This window comes from Rissa tridactyla, chromosome 1 (assembly GCF_028500815.1).
Source record: "Rissa tridactyla isolate bRisTri1 chromosome 1, bRisTri1.patW.cur.20221130, whole genome shotgun sequence".
NCBI classification, from domain to species: Eukaryota; Metazoa; Chordata; class Aves; order Charadriiformes; family Laridae; genus Rissa; species Rissa tridactyla.
Genome location: NC_071466.1, coordinates 120575349 through 120590326, shown reverse-complemented (window position 1 = coordinate 120590326; position 14978 = coordinate 120575349). Strand labels below are relative to the sequence as shown.

At 42.7% G+C, this 14978-nt stretch overlaps 2 protein-coding genes across 10 annotated transcripts in view; one reads left to right on the top strand and one right to left on the bottom strand.

Moving 5' to 3' along the window:
- PROS1 (protein S) overlaps positions 1-10405 on the bottom strand; it is a 41050-nt gene extending 30645 nt beyond the window's left edge. Inside the window, exons 1-6 of the mRNA XM_054198990.1 lie at positions 10247-10405; positions 4838-4995; positions 3722-3746; positions 3304-3390; positions 563-685; positions 289-411 (exon numbers count right to left, since the gene is read on the bottom strand). Of these exons, the coding sequence (XP_054054965.1) occupies positions 289-411; positions 563-685; positions 3304-3390; positions 3722-3746; positions 4838-4995; positions 10247-10325 (595 nt within the window). The 5' untranslated portion in view covers positions 10326-10405. The remainder of the gene's footprint in view (positions 1-288; positions 412-562; positions 686-3303; positions 3391-3721; positions 3747-4837; positions 4996-10246) is intronic.
- Positions 10406-10469: 64 nt separating this feature from the next.
- ARL13B (ADP ribosylation factor like GTPase 13B) overlaps positions 10470-14978 on the top strand; it is a 47319-nt gene continuing 42810 nt past the window's right edge. For 4 of the 9 annotated variants that reach the window (XM_054199055.1, XM_054199044.1, XM_054199015.1 and 1 more), the window contains exon 1: positions 10994-11212. The gene's annotated coding sequence lies outside the window, so the exon portion shown is untranslated. Of the gene's footprint in view, positions 10678-10992; positions 11213-11374; positions 11467-14978 lie in introns of those variants that run through there. The other 5 variants (XM_054199074.1, XM_054199035.1, XM_054199025.1 and 2 more) reach the window with 4 other exon arrangements.

The window sequence follows — 14978 nt, the reverse complement described above, 5'->3', positions numbered from 1 at the left end:
CTTTTCTTCTTCTTTTGCTCTTTTTTTTTTTTTTATTTCCTGAATTGGTTTTAACTAACCTCAGATCCTTGATCTGGTTCACTATACAGTTGCACGAATGTTTGCAGCGGTGTAAGGCTGTAGGTGGAATGAGTGGCCAGGGTGAAGCAGGACTGCATCTTTCAGAGGCAATGCAAGCCTGTGCTGACTTAGAGCATTTATGAAACTACTGGACTAAAGTCTTTCCTCTCTAGTCAACAGGCCATGTACTGTCATGTAATGGTGTCCTCCTTAAGTCTCACTTCCTACCTCCGCAATCCCGTTTATTTGAATGCATGAAGTAGCCATCTTCACATAAGCAACGGTAGCTTCCAGGTAAATTAGAACAGCGTTGGCTACAACCTCCATTTAAGTCTTCACATTCATTTATATCTGGAAAGAAAACAAAATAAAAATCTCTGCTAAGGGGAAGGCATTCATAGACCAACTGTGGGTATACTTAACGATCTGATGCTATTCAATAACGGTACAACTATAATTGTGTCCCTAAGAACTAACAACATGATGAGATTAGAGACTATACCTTCTTCACATTTCTCTCCTTGCCATCCTGGTTTACAGACACATGTGTATTTGGCTTGTCCGTCTATGCAATCCTTATATCCATCTTTATGGCATGGCAGAGGGCTACACTGGTTTGAAATTTCTGTGGGATGGAAACATTGGAAATGCTTGTTATTTGTGGTTACTTTTCCTTAAGGATCAATTTAGTCTTCCTTCTTCTCTTCCTACAGATACCTTTCATCTTTCATGAAACAGGAAAGGGCTTGATGCGTAACATCAAGTACCCTATAACCACCTTGCTGCTAATTCTGTCAGCAAGAATTTGCAAGTGATTGATTGCGAAAAAACAAAACCACCAGTACTTTGTCAGAAAGAAAACAACTAGAAAACAAATGACTCACTAAACCATGTTAATCCCTGCAAAATGTGACCAAACATGGACTCGATACTATTTTCATTACATTTTAAGGAGTTATTTAACTTTTTAAAGAACAGTGCTCTGTTCCATCATATTACCACAAATTTCGCTAGAAATACCAAAGTTTCAACAATGCCAAGAATTCAGAGTTACAGAGATCAGTTTCTCTGTTAGACACATCAGCGTCTAACACTGTCACCTTTTATAAATAACTGCGATGACAAATAAATTTGGATCTTAAAGAGCCACTGAAGACTCTTTATACATGCCAGCAAGACCTAAGAAAGCAAGGCTCAAAATACATAGACTGGGGCTGAAAACACAGAATTCACTGCCTTTTTTGCTCTAACCAAAATAAGTAAAGTTCTTTTAACTTTTCCCACCATTTTCATAATTTTACATCCATATACCACATAATGCATCATTCTATTTGTGTCTTCTGAATATGCTGGTAGCTTTATGGATTATTTTTCTGCAGGCCTTCAAACATTACAAATATATTGTTTCTACTTTAACATTATGTTCTTGTAAAGCTCTGCAATGTCATTCTGAGGCATGCTTTAAAAGAAAAAAGTAGTGTCCTAAAAGTACAGATAGCAGAATGAAAAGAAGAAAGGGTTTTGTGATGTTCAGATTCAAAAAAGTGGAATGAAGGGCAATGTTCCTGAAGACCAACACTTGCTATGAATCTGTACCTAAGGCCTCATTGGATTTCTTAAATATTTCTTACTTCACTCAAAAGAACTAAAGAACTGAGCCCCATAGAAAGTTTAGCTTTCTGTGACTAAGAAAGCTTAACAAAATCTGTGTTAGTATATTTGTCAATTAAATCTGCTTCTAATTAAATTCTGCTGCAAGTAAATACAAAAGCTCAGAGGCCAGCCAAGCTCCAAAATTATAGAGCACCTCTAGAATAGATCCTGCTTGTCAAGTAATATTTATATCGCAAACTAAAGGATTCCAGTTGCAGATGAAGACTGACAGAAGAAATTGTGCAGAAGAAATAAAAGGAATGGGGCTTATGTATGGCTCCTTCACAGCAATTTCCAAATGCAAGTTCTACAACTCCCAGTGTTTTTTCCTTTTTTGATTATTTACTGCTTTTGTAGGTGCAGGAATAAGTGTGGTATAGGTCTGGTATGAGCAAAGTATTTCATAGGTGATATATGTGGAGTTACCCTCGGAGTGTGCAACTGGTGAACAAACTTTATGCATACTCTCTTTACTTCTCCTTTATCCTGGTAACCGAACAATAGTAATTTGATTTAATAATATGATTTTATAATTTGATTTTATGATATGAACCCAAATGGACAAATACAATTGCCATCAAGTAAACTAGTTATTTTCACTGGGTAATAAAGAAACACCGCAGGTTCACACGACTCTGACAAATCCTTTCCTCCCAGGACCTCTAATGAGAGTGAGAAAGAATTATGTGAATGGGAGTAGTTTGTGACAGCAGTCACGTTGGCCAAGTGATCTGGAAAATATGTTCATCCATGACCATGTGCAGTGTAATTACTAAGGATTTTTTTTGCCTTCCGTTGCTTTCAATGACAGAAACAGTGTCAGATGGTTAAGGATAAGTATCCCTGTTCAAACTAACTGAAAGCTTCTTTGATGTAATCTGTCCGTAAAGGTTTAAGAGGTTTAGAGAGATTTTTCAACTGTGACAACTAGGGAATAAGGTACAGATCTCTTCCTGTGAATTTACTAAATAAAACACAACACACACTGTACTTATAAACGTACAGGTGTTAAAAAAAATATATATATTTGAGCAACATCACAAGTTTCATGCTTTGTGACCTTCTTGTGTCAATGACTATGTCTTCCAGCTAATATTTGAATTTTTCAGCTGGTAATGTTACTCACCTCATGAAGAGCTACAGTGTAACTACGGGCCAAAGAGTGGCACAAAGGAGAATCAAACCAGATGGCCTCTTCCTTTAACTGACAGAACAGGACTTCTGAGATGCAAAAAGTCAGGCATAACTATTAAAGACATGGTAGAATACAGAGGATGTACTAGGGAACATCAGTGGGTTGGTGTAGGACACAATTCTATGTTTCTGGAAGAATTATGACTTCCATTTTGCAGTTAATTATCTTTTCCAGCATGCTTTATAAAGTTAAAAACAGTCACTTACACAACTTGCTCTGAAAATGCTCGGTCTCGCCTAATATTTTTTGTCAATTTCTGTTCCAGATTATTGAGTTTGCCTCAGTTAAATGGAGATTGGTCTCTTTTTCTGCCTATGTGAACTGCTTTCGAGCCATGTATGCGTGTGGTCTTAGATCTGAGTGCATTAAGTAAAATATCTAACAGCAGCGCTTACCATTGACACAAGCCCTCAGGTCAGCTGGAGAATCTGGAGTAACTGCAGTAACCCTGAAAACCCCTGCTCGATGGGAGGCAAGGCAGCCTGCAAATGCAAACCCACACAATCTGCTTACGATACAAACACATATTTAAAATGAAATTACAACAGCTTATGCACGGCATCTTCAAAGAGTCTGTTCTCACAGCCTGAATCAGAAAACTTGTCTGGGCATATTAAGGACAGCTGATCACATACCAACCGCCTGAGTGCCTCTGCTAGGATCTAAGCACACTCAACTGCCTAGGAGCCACCATGCATTATAACCAGCACGGAAATCATTCAAGCGCTATGGGCGGAATAACTAAACTAGCATTACCCAAATAAGACAACCAGCGAATGATATACTAGAGTTGTTCAGGTTATTCATACTTACTTAAATATTTGGGATAAAAGTATTCCTGCAAAAAGAAAAGAAAAATAAAGAGTAAGAAAAATCTAAGGTAGATAGAATTATAGCAAACTATATCACTGACTATGTTCTAAAATATATTGGTATTACAACTACAAAAGAAGCAAAAAAGAAAAAGTCACTCTGACTCATAGAATATAGACCAAGTTTTCTATATCACTATTGTTTAAGCTAAGATACCAGATTATTTAATAAACACAAGACTCAGTGAAGGGTTGAAGATACTGCACTGAATTGGACTTTGCTTTCAAAGCGAAGGCAATTAAAATGAATTGGGTGTCAAAGTGACTTTGAAAATTGTCTCTTTAAATGGGAGGATCTTGCCCAGTGTTGTTACTGGATGCAGAGCAGCCTCCTTTATTTCCCTCCTTCACCCTAAAATAAACAAAAACCTCTGGAATAGGCTGAACATCTCACATGCAATTCATACCAAACAAAGTTTGGTTACTAAAACAGAAATTGTTAAAAACAACTTATTATTGTTTATTATTATTGATTACTGAAACTATTTGATCTTAACAATCAGTATATCCAAATACATGCAGTATTATCGAAGACAGAAGATGGACTTGATATAGTTTGCGAGACAAGAATTCATTTTAACCACATATATTTTGTAATAACCCTTTTATAGTACACAGCTGAATAAAATATACCTAACACTAAATAGTGTGCAGTGGAAATGAACTGAGGAACAGAGCTCTCCCCATTAGGAAGAAAGCTCGCAGTGATACGTCCAGTCCCTTCATTAAAAAGGCTGCACTGCCATGCATCCTCTGTGTAAAATTTTAATTGAAGCCAACACAGTTTTCCCACATGGAATGCTTGCAGAAAACTGTGGTCTAAAACTGGTGATCCGTACTGGAAATTAAAATACTATCTACTCAACTATTCTCTTTGCTTATACAGTCTTCGTTATTAATTGTGCAGGTTCTATACACAAAATAATTGCAGACCAATTTGTGGTCTGCATGGTGGCATTTCTTTTTAGCTTTGCAGTGTGAATTATATGTACTTCTAGCTTTCCCCCTGCAAAAAACTACTATCTATCTCATAGATATTCATCAGATAGATACTCACAGTTTCAGGATTATTTTCAAAGATTTCTCTGGCTTCTTCCTTATTGCATAATTCTTCAATGCACTCTCTTTCTAAGTTTCCCTTCTTACTTTCTTCCATAAAAGAATTTGCTCGACGTTTCCTCACCAGGAACTGAGAGGCGTACTGCTGAGACAAAACTTTGTAGAAACAAAGGAGCTCTGTTATTTATTTATTAACAGTTGAAAAACACTGTAAGCACTGAACAAATATGAGAATCTAACACAAAAATGTGAATTAAATGCTTAGTCAGGAGTTGCTGTTTGCAATCATTTTAGAAAATCTGGGCAAGAAATCCTAGGAGTCTGTTTTCTGTATGTAGGGTAGCTGTTTCTGACCAAAAAATCCTGAGTCATCAAAAAACCGTTTGTGCAACGCTACGCCTGAAGCATAATTTAAATGTCATATTCAGGACAAGATATTTTTTTTAGCTATGGATATTCTAAATGTGAGATATGTGACCAATAAATGGAAAAATGCTGTGAAGCCTTTTGTATTCTGATTCTACTTAACATCTGAGAGATTAAAAATGTGTCTTATAAAATCAGGCTACCTGCTATATGTAATTAACATAAATGTTATTTTATTTTTCAGAACCATAAAGAACAAGACAAAGTAAAATGTGGGAATGATATCCTGAGAAATATCAAGGCAGACAACCTACAAATATAGTCACAATTTACCAAGACAAAATACAATCCTAGCCAACTTTTATATTTCAGATCCGTCATGTTATCATAGAATCACAGAATTGGTTGGAAGGGACCCTTCGGATCACCTAGTCCAACCATCAACCTAAAACTCACAAAAACCATCACTAAACCATAACTCTAAGCACTACGTCTACCTGTCTTTTAAATATCTCCAGGGATAACGATTTCACCACTTCCATGGGTGGCCTGTTCCAATGCTTTATAACTCTTTCAGTGTAAAAATTTTTCCTAATATCTAATCTAAACCTCCCCTCACACAACTTGAGGCCGTTTCCTCTTGTATGTATGACGCCTTATGTGTCATTACTTGATTTTCATGTATCTTGTTATTGTCATCTTATTGACTTTTACACAAATTGTAAACAAATAAGCAAGTTGAGAAATTATATTAAAAATGAAAGATGCCCGTTTCCTTCGATGTTCTTTGTAGAGCACACAACACTACAGGAACAGCAACTAAATTAGACTTCCTTGTTAGTCTAATTTTTGGACATACCTTGTGATTAAGAGAAAAATGGATGAGCATAATTGGAAAAAGTCTAGCTCATAGGGTTAAAGAGCATGGCCAACGTATGTTAATTAGCCAGCACCATACTTCTACACTTGCCCTTCTTTTATCAGCCTTTGCACAACTTAACCTCTCAGACTAGCACAACTGCATGAGGGTCATGACACCTGCAGTGAAAACCATATACGGTGTACATACGTATTCATCGCTAGTCTACCAAGAAGATCAATTCAAGCAGACACAGTCAATTCAGTACTGTTTATGAGCACGTAATACCTCAAACCCAAAGTGCCCTTACAAGACATGCCAGGAGCCAAGTGCCAGAGAACAGCCTCCAAATGTCTGTGCTCTAACAGGAAAGAAAAAACTTAAAAAGTTTATTAGAAAGAGCAGTTAATGAGGCACAGAACTTGAAGCGAGAATAGCTTTCAGGTGACAGATGTAACGAAAACCATATCATCCTAAACACATTACTAAAGGTCTCTATCAAGTGATGGGGAACAGAACTGAAGCACTCTGAAGTGCTGCAACGCTGGAAAATGACCTGAAGAAACCCTTCTGTTACAGCATCCTAAATGTATTTGATGGTGGGATAAACGCGTCACTTCAAACTGATCTGTTTGCTTTCATTCTGCTAAGAATCTTTCTGGTAAGGCAATAGGTAAGATTTCCTGATGTAAGGTGGACCCTACTACAGCATACCCCTGAAGTTTTGAAGCACACCTTTATCTCAGAGGGCAACCAGCAAGTTGCTTAGAAATGCAAGGAGGATAAGTCAGCTTGTGCCCTTCCCCACTACTAAGTGTATGAGCAAGCGAGTTTGCTATTTGAGGATTCATTTCTTATATACGTGTTGATGTACATGGTGGTCTCACCGGAGAATGTAAAGAAGTCTGTAAGGTGACAACTGATCCTCTAGAAAGCTGGTCATAGAAAGAAAAGTCTTACCTTACTTTCTGGGCCCCCACTCCCAGAAATTCTTGGCACAAAAGAAATGATTCAATCCTGCTTTCTTCTTCTACTGTTTCCCACTTTCACGAATGTTAAGGTATGCCATAAGTACCTCTCAAGGGCTATTAACAACGCATTTCAAGAGCTGGATTTGGATTCTCTGGTTGTTACATATCCTTCATACAGCAGTTAGGAGAAGCTTTTTCTCAATCCACAAGCCCACCACTAACCTATCATCATCTGCCAGGAGACTGGCAAAAGCACAGCAAGATCACAGGACAAGAAGGGCCTCATGAGAGCTCTTCTGAGCCCTAACTGCGCTGGAAGCATACCCAGAAAAACATTTTGTTAATTTATTTATGACCAACTGTTGCTAGCAGTGTCATTTTAATTAATTTGGGTAAATGGCTGTATTTGTCATTACATAAAAGCAGGCTAATAAGAAGGATGCAGAAAGTCCATCTGTTGTGAGGCAAAAGGAGTGACAACAAAATAGTAAAATTGTGCATTGTACCCGCCGATTTTGTTTACGTTGGAGATTTCTACCAGCGCAAGCATGCTGACATAGCTTTGGGGCAGAGGCTCTGTGGTGTAGATGAGGTCTAATTCATAGCTAACTTTAAACAATCTTGTTTTGACCTTTAGCTACATCATTCTCATTTTGACACAGTTTTTCAGTAAATAAAGCACAAGAAAATTCCAAGTGCAGGGAATGTTCTTGAGCACATTACACCAGATGTTACACTCCTACCTCATGTTTTCAATACAGTGGGGTAATGGAAACAGGTCTTTTCCCTGACATCCTGGTAGTTCAGCCTTCTCCTAAGGTGATTTCCTATGACTTCTGAGTTTAAATAAAACATGTAACTCAATGTAAATTACATATTTTTATTGCAAATATTTCAATTCCCATGCATGAAATTAGGATTGTATTTACTCAACTGGCTTTCCCTTACAAAGATTATGACAGGACCTTTATTAAAAAAAACAACAAACAACCCAGATGATTGCTGCTCCTGCCAGTTTGATTACAGGAAACTCCAGCCCACTTCTGGCCCTGCCAAACCAATAGTTAACCCTTAAGGAACTCCGTGTGCTTCATTTGGTTATCACCGAAGCCTTATGGAATTCAATAGCTTTACGATTTCAGTAAGTGTTGTACAGACACTGCGTAGCGATTACTTATCAAGCACCTGTTTAGAAGTAATGCTACTGAAAAAGAAAAATAATGGGGGGAGAGGATGAGAGTCACTGGTTTCTTACAGCTGTTTTGTAGTGCAGATGCAGCTAAAAAACTGCCTAAGTGGGCTAGTTAAACATAGCTAAGAGCTGCTTACCTAATTCCACAGTTGTGGAAAGCAGTTGTAGCCTACTAGTGCTCTCTGACCGCTAAACTGAATAAAAAGGACATGTGATGCCACTGTAGAAAGTGGCATCATCTTGTTTGTACAGCTGTTATATTGCAACCAGCTCCATAGCTCCAGCCACTGGAGTCTCCCGAAATGCTCATCAGTGACATAAGCTTTATGTAGACAACAAAATAAAGCCAACCAATTACTAATGTTTGCCAGTTCCTTCTCCATCTTATCCAAAACGTGTTGGGCCACTAGATGTTGGACCAAATGCAGACACACTAAGACTAGCAGAGAGGCAACTTTCCTTTATAGTTACTGAATGGTACAAGCTGCATTATTAAGATCTTTCTGTTTTCTCCCTTTTTTTCACTGTTCCAGAAATCCCTGGCCAGGAGCCAGGGACAGGAAAGCAACTACATGGACCACAGATATTTTGCATGAGTAGGACAACTTCTAATTTCCCACTGTTCATAAAAGAGAAAATTGACAAGGTATGCAACAGGGCAGATAAATGGAACAGAAAATGTGACGAAAACAGGAGAAAAGAACATTACGAAATATTTATTAGAAGATTTATTTTTAGGACCTGTTCAAAAATGCTATAAAATGAACTTTCATCTTTCCATACTGTTCCCTTCATAGTCAGAATCCCTAGCATTCAAACAGAAGTCCGAATAGTAAACATTAGTTTTTTCTTCTGTTTAATCATTAGTAAAAGACGTCAGAAACTGGCTTACTTTGAGCTCCAATTCTGCTTGTTCCAGATACATGTTGTCTTATTTTAGTACTATGCTCAAAGACTATAGTGTCAAAGACCTAAGCTTTGATTTTTGTATTTATTTGTGGCAGCATGTAGTTCTTACTTAGGCTGATAGGTCTGAACTTATCAAGAGAGTCCGGGCTGCTTGTGTGGACTCCACAATAACGTCACTCTTCTGAAACCATGATCTATTGAGTAGTTTTCTTCCAAGCGAATCATAGAATGGTTTGGGGTAGAAGGGACCTTGAAGATCACGTAGTTCCAAGCCCCCTGCCATGGGCAGGAACACCTCCCACTACACCAGGTTACTCCAGTAATGTTTGTCCCATCCAGCCTGGCCTTGAACATTTTCAGGGATGGGGCATTCACAGCTTCTCTGGGCAACCTGTTCCAGTGCCTTACCACCCTCATGGTGAAAAATTTCTTCCTAATAACTGATCTAAACCTACCCTCTTCCAGTTTGAAGCCATTATCCTCATCCTATCACTGCACGCCCTTGTAAAAAGTCCCTCTCCAAGTGTCCTGTACTTTGTACAGCTTTTTTTTTTACTAGAAAGCTCCTACGAGGTCTCCCCAGAGCCTTCTCTTCTCCAAGCTGAACAACCCCAACTTTTTCATCCTGTCTTCACAGGAGGGGTGCTCCAGCCTTCTGACAGTGAGCCAAGCGCTATTTGAAGGCACAGCTCCGACCTGCAGAGCTGCGTTTTCGTCCGCAAACGGCTTCTGAGCCGCGATCAGACTCCAAACTCCGCTGCCCCAACAGTAACGGCTGGCTTCGAGAAAGCAGCCAAAACCGATGGGATCAAGGCGCCCCGCCGCCGCAGCGGCCCGGTGGCACCTACCCGGGAAGGGAGGAAGGCGATGCACCGGACCGCGGGGATGGGCCGCCCCTCGCCTCGCTGCTGAGCCGCCCGCCTGCAACACCCCCGTCCCCACTCCCACGGGGGACGGAGCCGCCCCCCCGCTCGGCGCCTCGCCCCCGGCCCCAAGGCGCCCCCGGCGCTGAGGGACGGGCGGTTGGGAGCGCGAGGGCCGCCAACGGACACCGGCCCGCGCTCCCCGGCCCTGCTGGCTCCCCCACCGCCCCAACCTCGCCTCACTCACAGGTCGCGGCCTCCGCGAGGGCGATGGCCACCGCCAGGCCCGCCAGCAGCGGGAGGCACCGCCTGCCCCGCGGCCTCATCGCTACCGGGGGGGGGCGGCCGGGACCGGGCACCGCGCCGTGACTGCGAGGCGCCTCCTCTGGGCGGCGGGGCCGGGCGAGCTCTCTGGGGGCGGGAGGGAGGGGCAGCGGGGCGGGGGGAGGCTGGGCCCTGTCCGGCTAGCGTTGTCCTGCGGGAGCGTCAACAGGGCGCCGGGCGCAGCGCTGCCGGCGGTTCGAGCCTGACCCGCGGCCGCGCCGCGCCGAGGGGCGGCCCCGAGCATCCTCCCCAGGGAGCAGCTCCCGTCGCGCACAACCAGCGAGAGGCGGAAAACCACGGAGGGCCCCGCACCGTCGGGAGAAGGGCGGAGCGGGGCCGGCGGCGGACAGTACTGTAGGGTCGCGCCGTTGTTTATTTTCGGGGGGCGGGGGGGGAGACCGGGCACGGGGGATAGCGTTGCTGCCTCGCCCCCTTACAGCTGATTGGCTGATCCTCCCCGGGCACCGGGGTAGCTACCCGCTCCTATTGGTTAGCCGCGGGCCTGCCCTCCCCCGCCTCTCCGTCCGAGCATCGGCGTTGCCTGCCCTCGCGCTCCGCTGCTGCCGCCGCCAATTTTGTCCCTTCCCGGCGCCCGTCGGCGGTAACCAGGGGTTACCGGCCTGGTTACGCGTCCCCACTGCCTCGGAGATCGCGGCTTCGACCAATGAGCGGCTTCGCGTGAGCGGGGCGCCGGGCACGTGACCCTGGAGCGGCCGCGTCGGGCCCGGCGCGGCGGAGCCGAGCGGAGAATTCGCCGTCGCTGCCTTCCCCTTCCCCGCTCCCTGCCTTCGGACGCGGCCTCCCGCCGCTCGGCAGCAGTGCCAGGTCCCGCCGCCGCGGCGGGGTCGGTCTGCGCGGCGCGGAGCTGTTAGTGCCGTTAGCGCGACCGGTGAGTGCCGCCGGGCGGCGGCTGCGGGGGGGCTGCCGGCCGCCCCGGGTACTGGTGTGGGGCGGCTGGTTGTGCGGCCCGGCCTTGCCCCGACCCGGCCTGTGTTTCCAGGAGCGGCGTGTGCGGCGGGCTGCCGGCGGTGCCGCGGGAGAGGGGCGAGGGCTGGCGGCCGGGGGTCGGGGCTGAAGGCCGGGCGCCCCGCCGTGCGGCGGGGTGTCTTCTTTGGGTGCTTGCGCCTCCGAGGAGCGCCCGGAGTAAGTTTGCCCTCGGCGGGGCTGCGAAGTCTCCCGGGTGGGCTGGCGGGTGCGGCCGCCCCGCCGGGCTCGGGTCCAGCGTCCTGCTCGCTTCCCGACCGGCAGAACCCGGCTCCGGTTTCTTCAAGTCCCGGTCCATCGTCGCCACATAAAACACATGGGTGTGTGTCCGTAGTGACGGCCTCGGGCTGTTTGGCAGCCAGTTTGTAAGTCTTCAAGCAAGAAAATCTGCCAAGAAAATATACTTGGAGTAGATTTTCTCTGTAATGTTGATTTTTAAAAACCAAAAAATTACTCCCACAGTGGAAGAGAGAAGCAGAGGAAGTGTGCCTGAAAAAAAGTGACTGGATTTTAGGGCTTCTTTTTGGAAACACGAGGAGGGTAGGAACGTGACTGGAAAGTGCAAAACTGACTTGAACTGCTAGTCTTATAGTAACTTTTCATTACGGAAGAACTGGTAGTCCTAGAGCTATTTCTCACAAATACTTGTATGCTTCAGTCTCAAGACATTATAGTTCTTTCTTGCACGTTATGCACCTGTTAACTATGCTGCAATTTTGGCAGAGAGGATGACATTGACATTTTTGCTGAATATGCTTTCATCACTGCTCAATCCCTTGGTTTGCTCTTCAAAATATAATAGAATCATAGAATGGTGTGGGTGGGAAGGGACCTTAAAGATCCAGGGATCCTTAAAGGTCTAGTTCCAAACTCCCCTGCCACGGACAGGGACACCACACAGTAGTCCAGGTTGCTTAAAGCCCCAGTGTCTCACAACCCTCACAGTAAAGAATTTCTTCCTAATATCTAATTTAAATCTACCCTCTTTCAGTTTAAAACCATTGTCCATCATCCTATCACTACACTCTCACACATATAAAGATAATGCAATACAACTAAAATACTGAGTTCTTATAATTAAAAGTTAAACAAGAAACATCACAGTAGGAAGTTAAATATTTAAACTTTATGAGGAGAGTCAGCTTTAAACATTTTTTAATTATACTTTCTAGCAAAGTGAAAGCTTGTTATGACTGAAAAAATTCTCTGTCATAAAAGCCTCTACCAAAGGCAAAACATTTAATGTAAACTCTGACATTGAAATCTGTAAAAAGTGCTTGTTTTGTACTTTGATATGGAATTAGATAAACTTATTCATCAGATGACTTTGGATGTTGGACTTGTTTGTACCCAGTGCTTTGGATCACATAACATGTGGGCTGCTAAGTAACTCTTGATCTAAATCTAGAGTGTAGAGTTAATTCAGTTGTCTGACATGTATTTCTTAGTCTCTGTAGTATAGGTTTTCTGTTCTCTTACCTAAAAATGTGATCTTTGACATTCTTGGTTGTTTACATTTGTGCTGACCTGCTAGCTAAATGGTATACTAGCTAAACGACACGGTTTTACAAATTTCTGAGCTTGTGGGTGTGTTGGTTTTGCTTCACCTCAACAAGCATAAAGAGTTCAGTCTGACAGATATAATAGCTGGAACAACTCCCTGAATGTTGTTAATGCAACGAATAAAATACATGGGGTATGTTCCATACATATTTCAGAGATCAATTTTTTGCTAGTTCAAGAAATGCAGTCTCTTCAAAACAGCATAATGCAATGTGATTTGCCTCTCTACCGTGATTTTCTCATCAGTGTTGAATGTCCTTTCTTTCTATAGCAGCATGTTTTGGACACTTTTAATCTTATTTGTTACCTCCTGCCCACCCCTCTTTGGGGTTTTGTATTTAGACAGAATTCCTCTGCTATGAGTAGTTGTCCTCTGCTTTTCACTGTTTAACAAGTTTTCTTCATCTCATGAATCCCATTTGAATGCTATGGGCCATATTTGTGCTTTAGAGCAATTTTGTGACAATTTGCAAAGCTAGACAATCTATATAATATGGAATGGGAATTGTTCTGTGATGATGCTCAGGCACCAAAAATGTTACGCTTCTGTCAGTGCATTGTTCATTGAGCTTTTACATTTTGCTTTTCAGCAGAACTAGCTGAAAATTTGTATAACTATGTTCTCAAAGTTAGCTTTGTTGGTACATGCTTGTGGGTTGGAGCACCATGTTCCACTGCATGTGAGGTTTTTTGGATTCTTCAGAGCCTGGTTTTAATACTTGTAATAGTTATAATCGTCTTGCTCTCCTTTTTAGGAACTTCTCTGCTCTTCACACATTAAGCTGTCCTGTGGAGAAGCTATTCTCAGGTGTTCTTGTATACTGGAGTATAAATGTTTAAAAAGTATCTGTTGTCTCTGCTCTGGAGGAAATCTGACCTGTTTCTGACATTGAATGGTAGCAGATCCACACAAAAGCATCCTTGAATACAGCAGCTTCATAAGATGAGGAGTTGTTCTCAGTTCCTACCTGTATAAATTATCTAAACCATCATAGTTTATTGGGGAGAAGATATGTTTGTTAGGGATAGTTCCTCAAATATTTTTTTTATTGTCATTGGTCTAGATTGGGAAGATGCAAACTTTCCAAAGTTATCATATGTAGTTATTCAGTTTTCTGCATAATTTGAGATTACCTTAGTTTGAGGTTATTTATAATTTAAAATATAAATGGAATTTCTTTAGGTTTTGTTTGTTTGTTAATTTTAAAAAGGAATTTTGAGAAACAAGCTTTAGGAAACTTGCTGTGGTAATTCAAAGTGTCACTCCTCTAGCTAATCTGCTCATGGAAGCCAGTTAGCAGTATGGAATATCTGTCTATATCTCAGCTGCTCTGATATGAATCCAGTTGTTTGGTTTTTTATTAGCTTAAGCTGCTGATCAAAATGGGAACTAAGGTGATATGAGCCTGTGAGCTGAGGTGATAGTGCACATTTTTCTGCAAGGGTTGTGATAATCTCTGAAGGAGAGATTGGTATGTCATTAACCACCATCCCCTGTCCCATGATATATGCATGGATATTATTCCCTTGTTCCATAGCCCCCCCACTTCCATGCCCCTTTCCGAAATAAGAACAGTTGATGACTTGGGACCCATCTCTGGAAGTGGTCTCTAAGGGCAGGATAAGTGGCATGTTGGATAGTTGGGTGCCAAGACCCACTTGGATTGGGTCACCACCACACTCGCCTCGTTCCTCATGAGACTCATCCTCCTGTGGTTCAAATGGTTCCTGCTGTACTGTTCCTGTAATGTACAACTCAAATCATGGGTTATTTTACCCCAAGCTTAAACCTCCTTGATATACACTCTGGATTTCCTCATCCTTCCGCATTACCCACCAAGTGCACTTGGGACGTCGAGCAAAGATAATCCCACAAATGGCTTTGCCTTTTCCCAAGGGAGGAGAAATCCCCACTGCCTTTCTCAGCTGCTAACGAGTGCTGGACTTTAATATGCAGTAAAATAATCAAGTTCAGTGACCAGCACAGGACCCTGCCAATTAAAAACTATAACGTGCTCAGATCAAAGCTGTCATTATCTTGAGCCCCATATTGGGCACCAAGAAGGACTGTGGCGGATTGATCCTGGCCAACAGCTAAAGATGCACCC